Source organism: Charadrius vociferus, unplaced genomic scaffold (assembly GCF_000708025.1).
Source record: "Charadrius vociferus isolate BGI_N301 unplaced genomic scaffold, ASM70802v2 scaffold27, whole genome shotgun sequence".
Classification (NCBI taxonomy): Eukaryota; Metazoa; Chordata; class Aves; order Charadriiformes; family Charadriidae; genus Charadrius; species Charadrius vociferus.
Window position 1 is genome coordinate 1060928 of NW_009649173.1, and position 18279 is coordinate 1079206.

Here is an 18279-nt window from a genome sequence, read left to right on the forward strand (position 1 = left end):
GAGTTTTTTCAATCTGCGAAGGAGCGAATAGTCTGAAGAATGGCAAAATGCTTCAGATGGAAAGAGGGGAAACTCGCACGGGCTGAAGATACGTAAATCCAGGGACTATTGGTAAAAAGTCCAGGCAGTGAGTAGGCACAGGGGTGATGGGGTTCTGTGCTGGGTTTGGAGGCTTGGAGGTGTGCAGAGCTGTGCTGGAAGCCCGCAGGGGATGTCCATGAATTAGGAGCCCAGCCGTGGCCCCACATCGTTCCCATCCGTGATGCTGGAAAGGATAGCTATGGGAGAACATCAGCTTCTGCATTGGCAAAGTGCATCCTGAACTCTGAAAAAGCGCCCTTCTCAGTTAGGCTCTCATTTTGTAAGATGATATCAGAAAGTGAGAGTCGTTCCGAGGGGTTTGGCCTGCTAAAGAGGCTGGAAGGAGCGGGTGACTCTGGATCAGGCCCTGCGTTAACTTGCTCCATCCTCGGTGCAGTATATGCCTGAGCTGGAGGTGGCTCGGGTGCTGGTGGAGGCAAGCTGCCCGGTGCGTAGGAATGCAAGTGTTTGTGCTGTTCTTGCAGGAAAAAATGTAAACCCAGAACTGACAGGAGACACTGATGAATGCATTGCCCTAAGTTTGCAAATCTTGGAGTCAGGTTTGCTCAGGCTTCTCCTGAGGGAGATGCAGAGTCTTGCAGCTCTGTGAGTGACTGAGACTCTGCCCGCTTGCCCGGCTAACAGCGATGCTCAGCAGCTGCCAGCTGCCCACTCAGGCTCTCTTTTGCCATTCCAGCATCCCTTTGGGTAAGACCCTCATTTCTTTGTTGCCAGAGGTGAGAACATCTCTGGGCTGGCGTGAACCTTGCAGAGACCCAGGAGCACAGCTTTACAGAGCGTTGGAGAGGCTGAGGTGGATGCAGTGCCATTGCTCGAGCAGACTTGGTGCCATAGACCCTGTGGCATGGTTGAACCCAGCGTGCTGTGTAGGTGGGTCCCCCCAGCATCGTCTGGCTTACTAACCGGCGATTTCTGGTTCATGTAACAGAACTGCACTGCCACTCTTGCCAGGAAGAAGCTACAGGAGAAACCAGAGAGGCAATTAACCTTGCCCCATGCCCTGGCAGTGCAGCGAGCATGCCAGCCAGTGCCCAAGGTGGAAGCAAACTTGTTTGACCATGTTTATCTGGAGGGAGTGGGAAGATGGAGAGTGGAAAATCCCCAAATACGAGGCCAAAGGGAGAGAGGTTTCAGAATAGGGGTTAAGGAAGAGGAAGAAAAGCACGGGCTTTGGGGGCAAAAGGGACTTTTTCCGCCCCTGACTAAGCCAAGATCAAAGCGAAGGTTCCTGGAGAAGGGAGTAGGGTCTGTGTTACAGTCAATTTAAGGATACAGTTTCTCGAGAGGGGTTCAGGGAGAGGAAGCAATGACATGCTGATAAATAACTTCCCTTTTTTTCCCCTGGACCTGTGCGTGTCCTGTGTTGCTGAAATCCTTTGCGGAATCTGTCTTTAGTTTCAGCTACTGCACATGTATGGTAACGTGGGAACCGCTGCCAACAGGGTGAAGCCTCTGGAAGACTTAGCTGGTGCCTTGGGAGAGTAGGTCTAGATGATTTGATGGCAGGGTTTGAGAAGCGGGTGCTGGCTAAGGGATGTTGCCCTTCAAAGGTGCTCCAAAAGATGCTGGAGATGAGTGGAGTGGGAGCACTGCGTAGTGCGAGAGAGCGGCTCATCTTGGGGAGTGTCCAGGAGAGGGAGCTGGATCCGGGATGGAGCAGCACTTCTAGGAAATGCTGCACACGTGTGAGCGATAAACGGCGTCCACCGGACGTGGGCCCCGATGGCTTGGGAGGGTGATGGATCGAAACCTAAGTGGAGCGGTCCGGATTTGTTTTGGGTTAGATGAGTTCTTCATAAATGAGGGCTGTTGCCGATGGGATTTAGTTGTGAAATGGTAACATGTGAAATATCAGCAGCGCAGCGGCTTGTGAGAAATCGATGTTCTGGGAGAAAACCGCTTTGGAGCCCAAACTGGGCAATCTTTAGATGTGCAGTTCACGCCAACCTATAATGCAGTCTTTGCTGCTTTCTGACTTAAAAAGGCTGTACAGTATTTTGTACATACAATGTGTACTTTTCTGCAATTGCTATAGTTTGTTTTTCCTAATTTACCCTTTCCTTGTTTATCTTGCATACTGTGCAGGGGTCTAATTTAGATTTTTTTTAGAAAAAAAAAATGCTTAGCAGTTATGGGTTGGGGCAGCAATTTCTTTAGCATTTAGAGGTGAATTTGATTAGCGCCTTTGGAAATCTGTGCAGCAAATTGCAGTGCTAATCAAGGGAAATCAAGCCATGGAGTTTTAAGGCAGAGGTGGTCTTTATTTTTTTTTTAAACCAAAAATGAAGATATTAAGTTGTCTGAGGCTCAGAAGCATTATATTGCTGTCTGTTTCATGTGTCAGGCTTTCTGATTACACAGTTGTGGTGTACAGAGTGTTGGTAGAAAAATACGAATATTCTAAAATATAAAACACTTAATTTGTGGGCCAAAGCTGATTCTTTAGTGTTGCGATCAGCTCTTTCCTCTTGTCCCTCCCTGTCCATAATTGAGTAAAATATGTTTTTTATTAGTTGGAAAAATCCTTCACTGTGTATAAAAGATGGACAGAAAGAGATACAACCAATTAAACCCTCGACTTTATTGTGTTAGTGCTGTGATTCAGGATCTGTTGAAATCAAGGGGAACGTTCTGAGTGACCTCAGATATGTGTTGGATTGTGAGATGTAGTGGTTTTTCAAATGAGAACAAAATACACGCCGTGCGCAAAGAGATGGCCTAAGTGTTAAGTGGATTAACTGGAGACCTTTGTGTGTGTCTGGGGGGAATTTCTATTCCCTGGGGCTGCAGATTTTTGGTTGCTAGTCAGACTTCAAAGAAATGGGAATCTGGGCCTGAACTCGGGATATGGTTTCACATAGGCTTTCTACCAGCGTTGCCCCAGTGAGAGACATCAACCAGATGAACACCAGAATTCTTGTTTGCAGAATGGCAGCATTCAGATAAGGAAGGAAACAGATTTGATCATTAACTAAGGAGTACTGGGGGGAAACAAACCGGCCTTTTGCAAGACCTCTGGTGTTGCTGCATGTGACGTGGCTGGTGTTTGGATAATGTTTGAAAGATGGGTACGTTAGCTGCTGGGAGCAAAATGTATGGAGCCTAATCAGGAAATGTTGGCCTTCATCATTTTTTTCTGAGAAATGGAGATTACTGCAGTTACGAACTGCAAATTGGTAACTGGAGGAGATTCCTAAAATATGAGATAATCCCGAGAAACTGACCAACTTTCTCTGTAGAACATCAAATTCTAGGTCTATAATCTGTAATTAAATTGCTTATGTGCTGTTAAAAAAAGCATCTGGCTGTTCTAAGATTGTCCAGTGCAAGAGCATAGACACTACAAATGAGAGAGCTGTAGTGACATGTAAAAAGTAGCAATTTAGAGGACAGGAAAATATTAAGACTTTGTATTTCCAGCCTACCAGGATGTGAGAGGATCCAGAAGGTCAACCCATAGCATGACTACTGTATTCTGCAATTGCAATGTATAACCATTAACCATTGTGCTGCCAGAAGAATTAAGGTGTCCTTTGGACGCCTCTTGAATGGTGTGTATGAGTTTAAGCTGTCTCATTAACAATATTTGAAATATTAAGTGTTTTCAATATAAGGAAATAATCCAGTACTTGATAGATGCACAGATAGCGTTACGTAAAAATGGAGAGATATCCTCTAAAGGCAAAGCATAACCCTGCGGGTACGATCTGCTATCAGTCTGCGGTGGGTTATCTGTACTGGGAACAGCAGACATTGTAAATCACCATCAACAACAAACCCCATGCTGGAGCTGTTGTCTATTTAGACTGCAAAATGTTTGGTGAAACCGAAGTAGGAGGGGTCAGAAAGCACAGCCCTGTCTTTGCTGCTGCAAAGCTGAAGGGAGATGTGTGTGCTCTTCTGGCTGTTTCAGCTGTGCTCCCCAGTATCTGCGTGTGAACCGGGGGGAACTGGGGGCTCCTCGGTGTCTCCTTCCCAAATGCTTGTGGAAAGGAAATTGTGTCTGAAGATCTTGAAATTAATGCGTTACTTTCACTCGTACTCTGCAGTGCAATTAAGCTGTTTTCCTCATCTGCGTTAGGAGATGAATAGCGTATGTGACTAACATAGGGTCACGCAGAGTCTAACAGAGCTGGGCTGAGCCTCCCGTTTCTACGCTGGGTCAGGTCGCTCAGTTACAGGGAGCTTTTCCCAGAAGTGCATTGTTGAGTTTGCCTGAAGCGAGTGGCATGTCCCTTACAGCTGTTGAGGAGAAAATTATCTCACGACAGACTCTGTGCCATTTCCTGGTGTGAAGGCGGAGACAGTATTTATAGAATTCCTCTGCCTTCTGCATCGTGGTTAATAGAAATGACTGTGTTGTGTTTTAATGGAGATGAGGATGTGAATAAATTCCTTTCCGAGGCATGAATATACTTCTGTGACTCTGGACTCAAATATGTACTTGAGCCTGGTTGATTTCTAACACTGCTTTTTTTCTTCCCTCTCCTTGTTTTCCTCTAGTTGTGGCCTTCCTGGTGGCGTATCATCAAAACAAGCAGCTAATAGGAGAGAAGGGGCTGCTCCCTTGTAAACTGTACCTGCAGAATGTCAAAAAGTATTTCAAAGGGAAGATAAACCTGGATGCTCTGAGCTATGCGCCAACAATCATCTGGTTTCTGGACTGGTCGGACATGGACAGCATCTTGGACTACCTCTCTCTGTGTGGCCTGGCAACTTCAGCCTTTGTATTGATAACTGGATGTGCAAACATGGTCCTCATGTTTGTCCTGTGGGTTCTCTACCTCTCGTTGGTCAATGTTGGACAGATCTGGTAGGTTGATGATCTCTCTGTTTTGGTTTTTTCAGTAATCTCTTGCTGTTCACTGTACACAGTGACTTTTTATTACCATTTGAGGTTGGTAATCTGGTACAAAGTGATGTAGGAATGTGAGATAAGGAAAGTATTTGTCAGAAATGAGTTGTGGGCATGCCCCTGCTCGCTCTCTTACCCAGGACATCTGCCCCGATTTCTGTTGTCCCCTCTAAGAGGCAAATTTGCTGCATAATGTGCCAGGCTACATGTTGTCCCTGCTGTGGAGTACTTTCCCTCATGGCTGTTGCAAGGGAATTCCGCTAAGAATTACCTTGGAGGTGGTTTCTCAGTTTTTGGTTCTATCCAGAAAAGAGGTGGAACACTCAAGATATGCACATGAAACCCGTGGAGAAAAAGTAAAGGAGAAATAATGACTGTCTGCATGTTGCCTTGCTGCAGGAAAAGGCTGTAGTGCAAAAGGAAAGGCTTTAGGTGGTCCTCACACTTGTTAAGGCCCCAAATACATTGGTTAAAAGAGGATGGGCCCTTAGAACCCCAAATTTCATTAGTTTACCTCTTCAAGTACCTCTCTGCCTGTAGCAAAGGTGATGTGGTAACTTTGAGGAGGTGCCATGGAGAGGTGCCCAAGCTGTGGATGTCATACAGCTGTGTCACTGGGATGTTCTTCCCAAATCTTCTGGTTCTACAATACATGACAGGAAACCTTCCCTATAGATGGGCTCCGTGAATTTAATTTTAAGGATTTGCGTGTGCTTGGGCAGCCCTGCGTCTTGTCCTGTCCCATTCATTCCTATCCTACTCCAGATGGTATGTAAGTGGGTGAAGGATAACAGCTTCAGTTTTCTGAAAAGCTCTATTCTCTGAGCTCTTAACTCAGCGTGAACTTAAGATTGTGAAAGAAAGCCACAAAATTTGAAAAATAACTTGGTGGATAGTTTTCTGTTGCCCATTTCCAAGTTATTCCACAATCACTTGTCTATTTTTCTAGATGTTTTATGTTACAGGGCAAGAATTCAAGCATCGTCCTGCTCTCATTTCCAGAGATACAGAAGCTTGTGTCATTGTGGCAGCAAAATCTGGACGTATTCCTTGGTTTCTTTCTGTTTGGGGCAGGGAGGGAACCCCTAACAACTTCCCCCTCAAGCTGCAAAGGTTTTGCAGCAGAAAGCTGGACCTGCAGTGATTCCTGAGACTAAACCTTCAGTCTGGCTTGCTCCTGAAGTTGTGGGCGGAGAAATTAGCATGACAGGCTTTCTTCGTTAGTGCCTGCAAGGCACTCTGGAGTGCTCAGCGTACTGGTGCTGTGGCTGTAGTGATGCTACAATGTCATTATAGTTTTGATTTTAAAAAAAGCTAGCTCGAATGTGTTCTCCATATCATATGGGCAGTCGCGTTCTGTGCTGGTCCTCTGTTCCCAGTTGCTTTTCCTGTAACAGGCAGGCTGAAGGCAGAGGTGTGATGTCTTCTCTGCTGGTGCTGCAGGGGTGACAGTCCTGCACAACTCCCCGTTTTTTGCCAAAAGAAATCCAGTTGTGCCTGTTGAATGCACGGCTGTTTTGTCATCTTTCAACTCTTTTAAGGGGGAGGCGAAGGGCAGGGGATAGAGAGGGGAGCCTTTTTCCACTGCTGCACTGAACCACACCAGTGTCCAGCAGACCATGTCCACATGCCTCTTCCTGAGGGGGGTTAGAAGCTCGTGGCCAAGCTTTAGGTCTCTGCAGCTCTGAAGACAATGATTTTGTGGATGCTGTGGTTGAAAGGAATTGACTCTTGATATTTGAGATAAGGCTGTATTTTTTTTTCCTCCTTTGCTACTTTGGATTTGGAGCTTAAAAGTTACTCTGGCACAGGCAGGTGACTCCTGTGGTACAGCAATAGCACACCAAGGGTTCTTCTGGGGAAGGGGTGAGAGAGAAAAGGGGTTGGGGGGGCGATAGGAGGTGTCACCTCAACTTCATCTCTTCTTAATTGTGGCATCAAATATATCAAACAGGAAATTAGGTGGTTCTTGTAAAGGGGTAAGGGAAAAGAATCAAAGCAACCCAGCAGTACAGTTCATTCAGCTGTGGTTACATTTTTCATTAGGCCCTCTGAAATGGGTCACTGCGTGGTCAAAACCATATTATTATTGTGCATACAGTGTGACATTCAATTCCTGGAGAAGGGAATGCTGGGTGGCTAGGTATTTGCTGTGCAAGTAAACATGAGGAAAGAGCAAAAGGGGGATTAACTAATTTCTCACCGTCCTTCAGGGAATTGCGGTGGCAAGAGGGATGAGCTGAGAGTACCTGAAATCTCATGAATTCTGCTGATCGTGGGTGGCAGCATTGGCCTTAAAACTAAGGCTGGCTTTAAAACTTCCTTTTCACACTATTTGTTAGGTGGGCTTAGATGGTGTTGTAACTTTGTGTTACTCTCAAATTTGTGCAGATTGAGAGGTTTTGATAAGTTCTGATTGTTCTCCAAAGCACCTGTTGAAGGCCACAGTGACTTCTTATAAAGGGGGAAAGGACACCATTGTCACACATTCCTGATCAGAGTTACAAGATAGCTCAGCACAGAGGCGTCTGAAATGAAGAAGAAATTCCTCCTGTGGCCACTCTGTTTTGTAGTTATTATATGGTCTTTCCTAATGTTGCTCCTCAGCTGGCAGGCGTGGAGTCCTGCGAGCCGGCACTCCTGGGCTGGGCACGGACCCGTGGGCTGACCCGATCCACAAAAATCCTTTGCAGTAGTTGCCTGGGAAGGCAGTTCAAGGAAGATACAGGGTGATAAGGAGGAATAGAGTTCTCTTCTTTGGGCCAGTAAGGAACAATTTATTCCTTTTATCGCCTTTTCTTTTTCTATTTTAATTTTAAATGTTTCTATTTGTTTTGGGCTGGAGTCTCCAGATACCGGGCGCTGCTGAAGGAGCGAGTCTTTCAACTGCTGTCCAGCTGGCTTGGGCTCAGAGCAGAGGAAGCTTTAGAAGAGCAAACCGTCTCCTTTGAAGGGCAGGACGCGTTGCCTGCCTGCCCCGGTACTGCTGACCTCCACCTGCGAGCTGGGGAATACACTGTGTGCCCGGGGACAGCTGAGCCTGCTGTGACAGCACAGCAAGGGACCATTTAAAGGTCTTTGAGGGTGTTATAACACTTAAGAAAGCTGCTCCTGGAGCAGGCTGATGTGAGCTGTTTGTAGTGGATTTTGTGGGATAAGGATTACTTTGGCAACCTAAAATCCTGAGGACTGGGGCCAGGATGTTGTCCTGGCCCTGAATTCTTGACTTTGCCGGTGTGCTGTTGGCTCTGCCAAAGCGCAGGTGAACTGTCTGAAATAAGATGCACTTCAGCGGGTGTCAAAACTAGGCTGGCTTTCAGAGAACAGCCTGTTTCATTTTGGTACCTGAGAAGTGCGGGGCCAAGATTGCCTTTGCCAAATTTGAAAGTGGAATGCACCGGGAAGCTTTGGTAATTCTGGGAACTCTGTTCCCAAAACAACTGTGGTATTTGGGGTCTGCTCAGGCTAAACCTGGACATGTCCTCTGGATCATGGGGCATGTGTATAATGGTGCTGCACTTGCATCGCAAGCTCAGTGCGTCTGTCTTAAAATACTGTTGGTTTTTTTTTCCCCCTCTGCCATTTTGAATTTTTCTTTTTGAAGTAGGAGGAGACAGTCAAGAATCCAAAAATCTGACAATGCAGTAGAATATATAATGTCTGACCCATAGGCTGGGTGAAGTGCTTAATCATTACATTACATTAATTTTAGCCTTGATTTTTTCTTGTAATTTCTGCAGACTGCCTAATTGCAGTAAAATAATAATGGTAAAAAGTGGTCCTAGTTTGAGTATAATAGAAGTTATTTAATGAAGCTAAAGATGCTTAAAAAGATTTTGTGGGAATTCCCCATACTTCAGTGTCTATTTTGCAGACTGCAAGTCCTGCTTGTCTCGGTTCAATCATTGAAGAACAGTGCAGCTCCACAGGTCCAATACAAATAGCTTTGCCTTTCTCCCCACTTCCTCCCCCCTGAACATTAGTATAATGGATTGCCGTGCTTTCAAACAAGAATGGGAAAAGCTGCCCCTTTGTTTAAAAGTGAAAATACTTGTTGCAGGTGACCTCACGAAACCTTCATTTGTGGTTTTATTCCTTATGGTTTCTGCTGGGGCATATGTCTGCAGAGATGGGCCATTGGCAGTAGAGGTCCTTTGTCAGGACAGGCTCTCTGGGAGAGATGTTCCAGCAGAAGCTGAATCATTTTTGTACCTAAATAGCTAATGCACTTCTAAAGTGAATTCATAATTCTGGAATAAATTCACTTTTATCCCCCAGTAAGGTGTCTCCAGAGGGCTATTACATTTTCTTATATAAACAAACTTTTAAACTACTCTGCCACTGATCTCCTGTTTCTTCTTCTGTTGTTTCCTCACTGAACCACCCCCCTGCCACCAGCATTTTCAAATGTCATCTGCAAACCCTTCCTTTCCCTTGGTTATTGTGTTGTTTCGTTTTATAAAGCATATTGCCCACTGTTAGAGAGCATTCAGTGGTACGGTTTGTAAGACACTTGATACAAAAGCTAGAATTGTGGTTTTTTAAATCCTATTGCCTTTTTTCCTTTCATGACTAAGATTCTGGTAGAGTTACAAGAGCTCAAGGGAACAGGTTAAACAAGCCAATAAATAAAACATTATAGCATGAGGTGGCTACAGCGTTCTTTTCAGTGTGTTCTTCCCTTGTGGAAAATGTTGGTAGAGCTACTGCTAACAGGTATTTAGGGTAAAATAAGACTAAGCAACACCCCTTTTTTTCTGTAAGGAATATGAAACAGAACAGCGCTTCACCACTGTTCAACCCCAGAGATTGCAGGCGAGTGCCATTTGAGCTGTGCTCGCGTGCCCTTCGGAGCCCACGTGTGCAGGTGGTTTCCAAGAAATTGCAGATGCAGCAATGTTTTTCCAGAGCATGGAGGGGAGGACATGCCTTTGCCTTTCTGTCCCCAAATGCCTGTTTGGTTTTTTGTTTTGGTTTGGTTTTGTTTTGTTTGGTTGGTTGTTTTTTTCCCCCCATATTTAGCTAATTGAACATAATATTTATAGCTTTTAATTTCAATATTAAGGACTTATTGGAGGGACAGGTATACACCAGGTCATGAAAGCATGTCTCTGAGGCATGTAATTTAATTGCAATTAAATTACTGTCCTCAGAAGTTCATTACAACAGAGAAAGAAGAAAGACTTGTATCTCATGGAGGTTTTGTGGTTTATATGTCTCATTAAAAACCACTTGACCTATGCAGGACTTTAATCACAGTCTTCTGTGTGCTAGTGGATGAACTGGTGACTGGTTCAGACTGAAGTCCATTAAATGCCGGGGGGCTGATGAGATGCTCAGGGCTGTGTTTTCACTTTCCAGGAGGGCATTAGTAGCCGTTAAATGGACCTCTTGCCCACTTTCTTTCCTATTATATTCTATAGCTTTGGTTTTTCAGTCTAAAGCACTTGGGTTTTTGTCTAGTGTCATCCTATCTATTAAAGGTTAGAAGGAGATCTCTTCTGCATTCCTTATTCCAGCTTGTAAAATAGTCAACGTATGAATTGTGGGCTGGATTTGGCAAAGCATCATTCCCATTTTTAAGTGTACTGGTTTGTGAGCCACTTAATGGTGAGGGCACAGCACTTACGGAGATGCTCATTGTATGACTGGAAGAGTTCTGTCTGACGTGCAAAATACAGATGGAAGAATCACTCTGAGCTTCCAGCAGTCCAGCGCCAGACGAAGGGTGAATGAACGTATCCACATGGGTACATCTGAGCTAATGCACGTTTTATTAAGTAGCATGGGTAATTCTGTAAGACGTTTTTGACTGCCCCTGAGCGAGCAAGCACTGAAAGATCAGGAGCCGTACAAGTAGGGAATAGGAACTTGCGTGTCCTGGGTTTTATCAGTACGTTGGGTCATTTAGGAAGTTCTCTGAGACCTCACTGTAGAGGCAGGAATGGATGTGTTGGGCTGTACTTAACTCTGTGACCTTGGCAAGCTCTTTCCATCAGTCTATATCCTGCTTTATCTGCCTGTCTGGAAGTAATACAAGCTTGTACTGAGGGACTGTAAGACTTAATTGATATCAGCTTTACAGATATTGAAGTTTGAAGTGCAAACAAAAATTAATGTTGTGCCAGAGTCCAGTGTACAATTTTGTGGGGTTAAAAAAAAAAAAGTATCTAGGATTTTAGATGAATCACATTTACAAATATCACCTTGATGCATATGCTAAATTGGAGTCACTTGAAGTTTGCTAGGGGCTTTGGAAATAACTCGCTTGCAAAGAACCCTTTTGCAACCTGGCTTTATTTTTCTAGCTCTCCAAAATGTCCCAATGACAACAACAACAAAAAAACCCCTTAGAATATCTTATTCCTTTATCTGGCCCTGGCCTTGGCAATAAACCTCAGGAATTTCTTTGTTATTGTGGATCGCAGCCTCGCATCCCTTTCACTCCGAACTCCCCTCCCTCTTTCCCCAGAAAGAAGAGATTATCTCTAGAAACGTAAACCAAAAGTTGAAGGATCTCAGGGGGTCATCCTTCCTGTCGAGGAAGCCGCTTTTTGGCACTTCCTACTCGCACAGAAGAGAGAGAGCGTATCGGTTTCAAAGAATGCTGTGAGCAGGCGTGAGCAGTTGATATGACATATTAATGAAAACAAAGATTAATACCATGTGACACTGTTGCCTTGCAGTACAACTGGGAACTAATGAGGCTAATGAGAACCATATTTTTGTTTGAGAGATTAAAATTTAATCACGGCTGATGTCAGAAATGAATCATTTAGCGTTTCTCCCCCCAGCATGTGTAAGGTTTCCCCTCCCTGCCCTAGGCTGGCTTCTGGTTTAGCAGCAGTCCTCGAGAGGGGCCACAGCCCCTTGCTGTCTACTGGCCTGGCATTCAGCGTGGCTGGGAAGGAGGAGGGTGATGCTATGGCTGGCTGTCCTTAGTCCCTGAGACCTGTAAATGTCTGTGGTTACTTGTCTTGGTTGAGGCAGTTGAGTTAAACGCAGGTGGCAATGGGATGTGTGCCATTAATTTAGCTTGGCCTTTTTAGAGGGGCAATTAGGAGCAAAGAACGCAGTTGCCATAGGATGTCCAAGGAGGCTTGAGTGTGCTCCTGCCCACGTCTACTCCAAACCCCATGCGTTGGTCTGGGAGAGTGGAGCGGACTGAAAAGGCAGGCGGAGATGAACCCGATTAAGAAGCCAGGTCCGGCTATGACATGAATTCGAGAAGAGCTGCATGAGCTGTCAGTAGAAGAGGAGCTGCCAAAGGCCTTAAGGGCTGTCAAGGGATGCTTCGGTGGGGTCTCGGGCTGCGCAGGACTGGTCGTTGCCTGCTTCTGTGAATATATTCCTGGAGAAGAACTGACCCGTGGCAAGTCTAGCTTGCTGTTGAAACATGAGATGAAAAACAAGAGAAGCAGCTTTGGTCAAATGGTGTGCTGGGGGTTTTGAGCAGCTCCAGCATGAACGTTGCGGCATTACTGCTGAGGCTATTGATTTTGTAGCAAGTAGTACCTCTAAGATTAATGTTATCTGAACAGTGTGGATACTTGTAGAAACTTAAAAGGATTTGAAAAGAGGGAAACTAAAGAGGAATTTAGTTTACATTGATGGGATGCAGGTATTGTTTTGACTTACTGTAATTACTGGCTTCACTTCACTTAATAATAGCACCTTTGGAGGTTGGGTTTTTTATTTTAATCTGCTGTAAGATAGCCAGAGATCTGTAAAAATTAATTAACCATATGTAGAAGAGACCGTGTCTCTGTCTACAGTAGAAAACAGTATTGTGCTGAGGGTCCCCTTAAGGTGTGTGCAGGGACTGTAGCGTTATGTCCGTACTGCAGCGGGTGTTCGGGTGCTGACTGGTGCTGCTCCTGTTAGCATCCCAGTGCCACCCAGCTCCCTCTGCCCCGACGCGTGCTCCGGCTGTTAAATGTGCACTGTGGAATTGCCCTCTGAGTCCTGGTTCATAACCTTTTATCATGTTAATCCCAGTAATCACTTCTGCCTAAATGTCAGGACTGTTACCTCTCTCTAGTATTAAGAAAACACAGGAAAGCAGCAGTGTGCGTCTGCTGCTTCGCTTTGCAGAAAGCCTGACAAAATGACTTAACGTCGTAGAGCATAATGTTTTGATAGCACAGCAAATGTCAGCAAAAGGCACGTGGCAATATTCTTTCACCTCCTTCCAGCTTCCCCTGCCCCTGACTTGATTTCATGAGAAGACTGTGTTAAAACGTGAGTGGCAATTGGCATGGGAGGTGGGGTGAAGCTGTCGCACAGGGAGCTGTGTATTCTCTACGGACAGTTAATAACACCCCACTGTTTCCTTTGCACAGACCATCACTAGCTTCCAGTCGCTTCTGCAAATCACGGCCGCTCAAAAAATGAGAGCAAAGAAATTATCAGAAGATTATGTGGTTAGTGGCGTGGCTGTGCAGTGTCTGATGTACCACAGGGCTTTGCCAGAGACTAATATTTTTTAATTGGTTATTATCTGGCACATCTAATTGCCAGCTGTATCCAGTATGTAGACTTGGGTATTGATTCCACAGCTGAAAGATTTAGGAAAAGAATGAATAATGTTTTTTTCATGACTTTCGGTTGTTTTTTTTTAAAAAAAATGTAACTTGCCAAATAGCTTCATGCACCCAGTCTGGTCCAGCACACGTTCATGTTGTTTAACTCATCTAACTTCTCAAACAGCTGTGGTTGGAAAGAATGTTAATGCAGTGATTGGTACAGCCGAAAAGCAATCAGGGGTTAGGGAAGGGTCCAAGCCGTGGTGGGAGCTGTGTTTACTAACTTCCCTAAGGATCTTAATCCAGAAATCTATTCTTGAGAACAGTGTTCACTACCAGCGGTGCCGGCTCATGGCTCAGCTGGGGTTACTGCACCACCAGAGTTATTTGCAGGGCTGAGCCATGTTACTGGAGAAATGTTCCAGGTCAGTCTGGGTAAACGGCAGCTCTGTCCTGGAGAAGGGGAGGCGAGCAACTGCAAAAACAAGCAAGCTCTCCTGGGGAAGGGTCTGGGATAGAAAGGAGGTGGAAACTTGTGTTGGAATAACTCATGTCTTACTAACTTAGTGTAGAAGAAATGACCATGCTTTCACTGAAACCCATAGTCTTCCTGCAGACTTCATTTAACAGGGAGTCGCAGAATGGTTGGCGGTGGGGGGACCAGCCTTTGGAGAGAGATTAATTAATGCAATTAAATGATTATTTTTTAATTTTTTTTAATCATGGAATGGAATTACTGAAATGCAGTTTTCCTGGGATTTTACCTGCCAGCCCTCTGGCACCAGAAATGCAAAACCTTTCTGCTCCTGGTCCTGAAAAAGCAGGTTTGCAGCAGTCGTTTTGTGCTGCCTCGCCATGCGTGTGCACACACCAAAGGACCCACCTCTTGCACGCGTTCAAGCCAATGCTGACGCCTTTATTTTCCATCAGTGTCTGTTTCCACTTGCTGGGCACACACTTTTGATCAAGTTTATTTCTGCCTAGGGAAATGCAGTGATTTTGGCAGGTCGGGCAGCCTGGCACGGCTCTGGCAGGGCGAAGCGGGGTGGAGGAGCTGCGGTGCTGCTGCGGTCGCCTTCTTGGTGCTGGTTCCCGCTCTCACCTCTCCTGCCTTGGACTCGCCATCTGGCTTGAGGAGCAGCTCAGAGTAGGGTTCCCAAGGCTGCCATTTCAGCATCTGGTTTTGGCACTGGAAAGATTTAACCAAAGCAAACTTCACTTGAGTTTGGCAAATTCTGCTGTCGCGTAAGCCAGGGTTTGTAATAATTTTTATCTTTGGAAACGAGTACAGACAGAAGAGTTGGCGAGTGCCGGGGCTTAGTTGGGTAATTCACATTTGGTCTCTTAACCAAGCCTGGTTCCCGGACTTGCAGAGGGAAAAATCAGGTGGTGCTGGGATGGATGGCTTGTAGCCCAGGACTGCTGCTTGCTCGGCAGCGGGGAGAGCCGTGCGGCAGTGCCTGACCACGTCGCGGCTGCACGGGATGGAGCCCCGGTGTGAGTGCCCGGCGCGGCTCCAGGAGGGCGGCCGTGCCGTTCCTCATCCCCTGGTTGGCTCCAGCTCTGCTCAGGCACCTTTCCCAGCACCATGTGCAAACCGAGCAGTAAACCTCATCCTCAAGCGCTCTTTTTTATTTTAATGTTATCCCTGTTCCTTCCATTTAAATGTGGATGTTGTAATTACAGAGCGCAGAATCCCAGTTTTTAGAGATCTGTGACCACAATAAAGTGAATCCAGAAACCAGACGAGTGGTTTCATTTACTACCATTCTAGCTTATTTCCTCCCCCCACGACCGCTGTGCAATACTAAAAGCTTGGCAGCAACTGAAACCAGCTGTCAAAAATGTTTCTTACCCCCACACTTTTAAGTTAATGATGTTCTGAAATTAATGGTGCACTAGACTAATTCTGTCGTCTCGTTTTGATGGACTCTCAGCATCTTGCAAGGGATGTTTGCCAACTGGCTTCTTTGTTTTGAGGCAGCATGCTAAGGAAGTGGATCCCCAGGTGCCAGGTACTGTATGTATATATATACATTGAAAAAACTTCTTTTTTTCCTCCTGAAGTGTTTACAGCTTTAATTTGATTGGTATATTGTGGTTCACCAAACAAGCTTTCAGGCACGTAAACCAGTAACTTTTAGGAGTGTCATGTGCAAGACAGCAGTGGATGAGGTTTTCCACTTCTCGGGGCCGGGAGGTGTCAGCCAGCATCTCCTGTCTGGTTGTCACATTGCTCTGGAAGTGGCTCCGGCCCCACGCCGGGCAGAGGAGAGGCACAAACCTCAGTGGCGGCGCAGAAAGTGGCCTGTTGTGATGAAAAGCTGAAGGAGCTGAGTTTGATTAGTTGAGAGAAGGGAAAACTGGGGAAGGAGACAAAGATCTTCAAGCGCGTGAAAGCAGCAGAGAGGATGGAAATTAGCGGTTCTCTGTGTTCACTGTCTCCATGTGAACAGGGCAATAAGCTGTTGGGTTTTGTGATGGGAAGATATAGGTTAGACATAAGGAAAAGCCTCTTAAATGTTCATATGGAGGAACACTGGGCTGAATACCTGGAGAGGGAGGTACAGTCTCCATCCTGTTTAGACAGGCATCTGCCAGAGGTATTCTCACACAGTCAGTCCTGTCTTGGGACAGGTGGATTTTCCACCTTTCCTATACTTCCATGGCTGAGCCCTTTTTTTTCCTCCCCTACCGCAACACCTAGATTTATGGCAGGCAGCTCATCCAACTTTTCCTGTTACTGACATTTTGGAAGGAAGCTCTTCACTCTGCCAGTTACGTGTCCATTTGATTGCCTGCTGTGGTCTGAGGCTGCTGCTTTCTCCTGGGGAGAAGGTCCCCTGCTTCCTCCTCTCTCTGGCTGGGTACCAGAAGGAAGACTGGGCTAGTTAATATGTCACATTTCCATCCTTCCCAGGAAGGGTTGCCTCCAGGTTTCCATTGTGCTGCTGTGGAAGCCTCATTACAGCAGATTTTGGCGCGGTATCCTGATGGTGAACAGAAAATGTGTCTGTTCTACCCAAATACCTTTTTCCCCATCCCAAGTTATACAGCTCAGAGAATAAGAGAGCTTCATAATGGAGATGAAAGTTGACATCTGGGTTCACTTTCTGTAGAGGATGTTCTCCATGGAGAGCAGTGAGAGAAGCTGTTAACACCAGCTGCAGATTAGGGATGCAGCAGGGAATTATCCTGCCTGTGGAAATCAGTTTAGTTGGAAGGATCTTGTGGTGTTGGGCACTGCCGGGCTGTGAATGGTGGGTAGGACTGTTTTCTTAGGGTTTTTTTTCCCCTTGGATTATAAATACAGCTGCATTTTCATAGTAAGCATCAATAGATATAAAGATACAAGTTCCTGTCTGTGTTCTAATACTATTTTTTAATAGTATTAGTTGTCATGTCTTATAGACTTATAAGAGGAGTCCCTGTCCCAGACAACTCTTGCATTAAATAATCTGTGTAGCTGTGGGGTAGCTGAGTGGAGAAAGAATGTAAATTTATTGGGCAAGTCTGGCCGATCTGCTTTTCCTCCTCCTTCAGCAAGTACAAACCATCATCCCTCATGCTTTGCACCCAGGAAAAAAAAGATGTGATACAGAAAAGGCAGCGTTTTTGGGAGCTCCCTGTTCGTTTGCACAGCCATGCCTACACATGGTTTGGAGACATGGGAAGATCTTGTAGAGCCGTGTCTTCAAACGCGTCTTGGCTACACGCTGCCTTCACCACGGGCACTGACGGCAGAAAGTATTTTCATAAGGAGTGATGTAGTTTGATGTAGTTTAAACTGTGTTTTGCTATCAGTTTTTGCTTTCTAGGAATATATTTGAGCTAGAATTAATCAGCATTACAATGTGGTGAAAACAATTTAACCCAAATATTTGATGATGTTTATGATTCCCAGATGATACTTACAGTCTTTCTAAGTATTACATGAAATTTGCCTGTAATGACAAGTCATGGCTAATGACATTGTTTCTCCAACCAGAGGACAGAAATGACATCACGTTTTAACTTGATTTAGAAAATCTGAATGGAATATACTTTGAATTTGCAAAATTTCTGGGTTTGACAATGTGCAGATCAAAAGTTAATCTGTTGAAATTTGCCAAAAACCCCCAAACCCGCAAAATCAAATCCATGTTTTCACTTGTCATTATCTGTTGGTAATGTCTCAAATGCCAAGGCAGCCCGGAGGAAAAAAATACATTTTTTTTTGGATAAACACTTCTGTTTACTCCATATAAACAAGGAAGAGGACGTTGAAAAGGAAAAATGGTAATTAGGTTCAAACTCTAACGTGAAGTCTGGGGGAATTGGGTACCTGCCTGTTTGTACGTATAAAAAAAATCCCAACCCCTGCAAGAAGCCCTGCTGCTTTTATGTATTCGGAGTGGGCCATTTGGTTTGGTTGCCTTGGCATTTGTGTCGCAGGCTTCTTCAGAGAAATAAATTCACAAGTGTTTGCCTGTCATCACATGACAAGTTATGGAGCCTAGATTGATGTAATCAGCAACAGACACACGTCAGAAAACTTAATGTGGTTCAGAAGAATACAATATTTTATTAATTCCTCATTTTGTGTGTGTCTGTGTGTGTGTGTTTTAAATGAGCCTCAGGGGGTTCTTAACTTCTGCCAAGAAATAAGAATAATTCGTACAAGTTTATGTTTAACTGCACCACAACTGTGGTGGAGAATTGTGAAGTTAGGTTGCCCTTAATGACAGATATCTTTATAAAGAGCCACTTTTATTAAGAAAGTTAAAACTTGTTGTGCATTTTAAAGTTATTGCTCTC

General features: G+C 45.1%; 1 protein-coding gene across 1 annotated transcript in view; it reads left to right on the forward strand.

Annotated features, from left to right (window-relative positions):
- Window positions 1-3762: 3762 nt before the first annotated feature.
- The window catches only part of LMF1 (lipase maturation factor 1), a 200425-nt gene continuing 185908 nt past the window's right edge, over window positions 3763-18279 (forward strand). Inside the window, exons 1-2 of the mRNA XM_009888557.1 lie at window positions 3763-3802; window positions 4606-4915. Of these exons, the coding sequence (XP_009886859.1) occupies window positions 3763-3802; window positions 4606-4915 (350 nt within the window). The remainder of the gene's footprint in view (window positions 3803-4605; window positions 4916-18279) is intronic.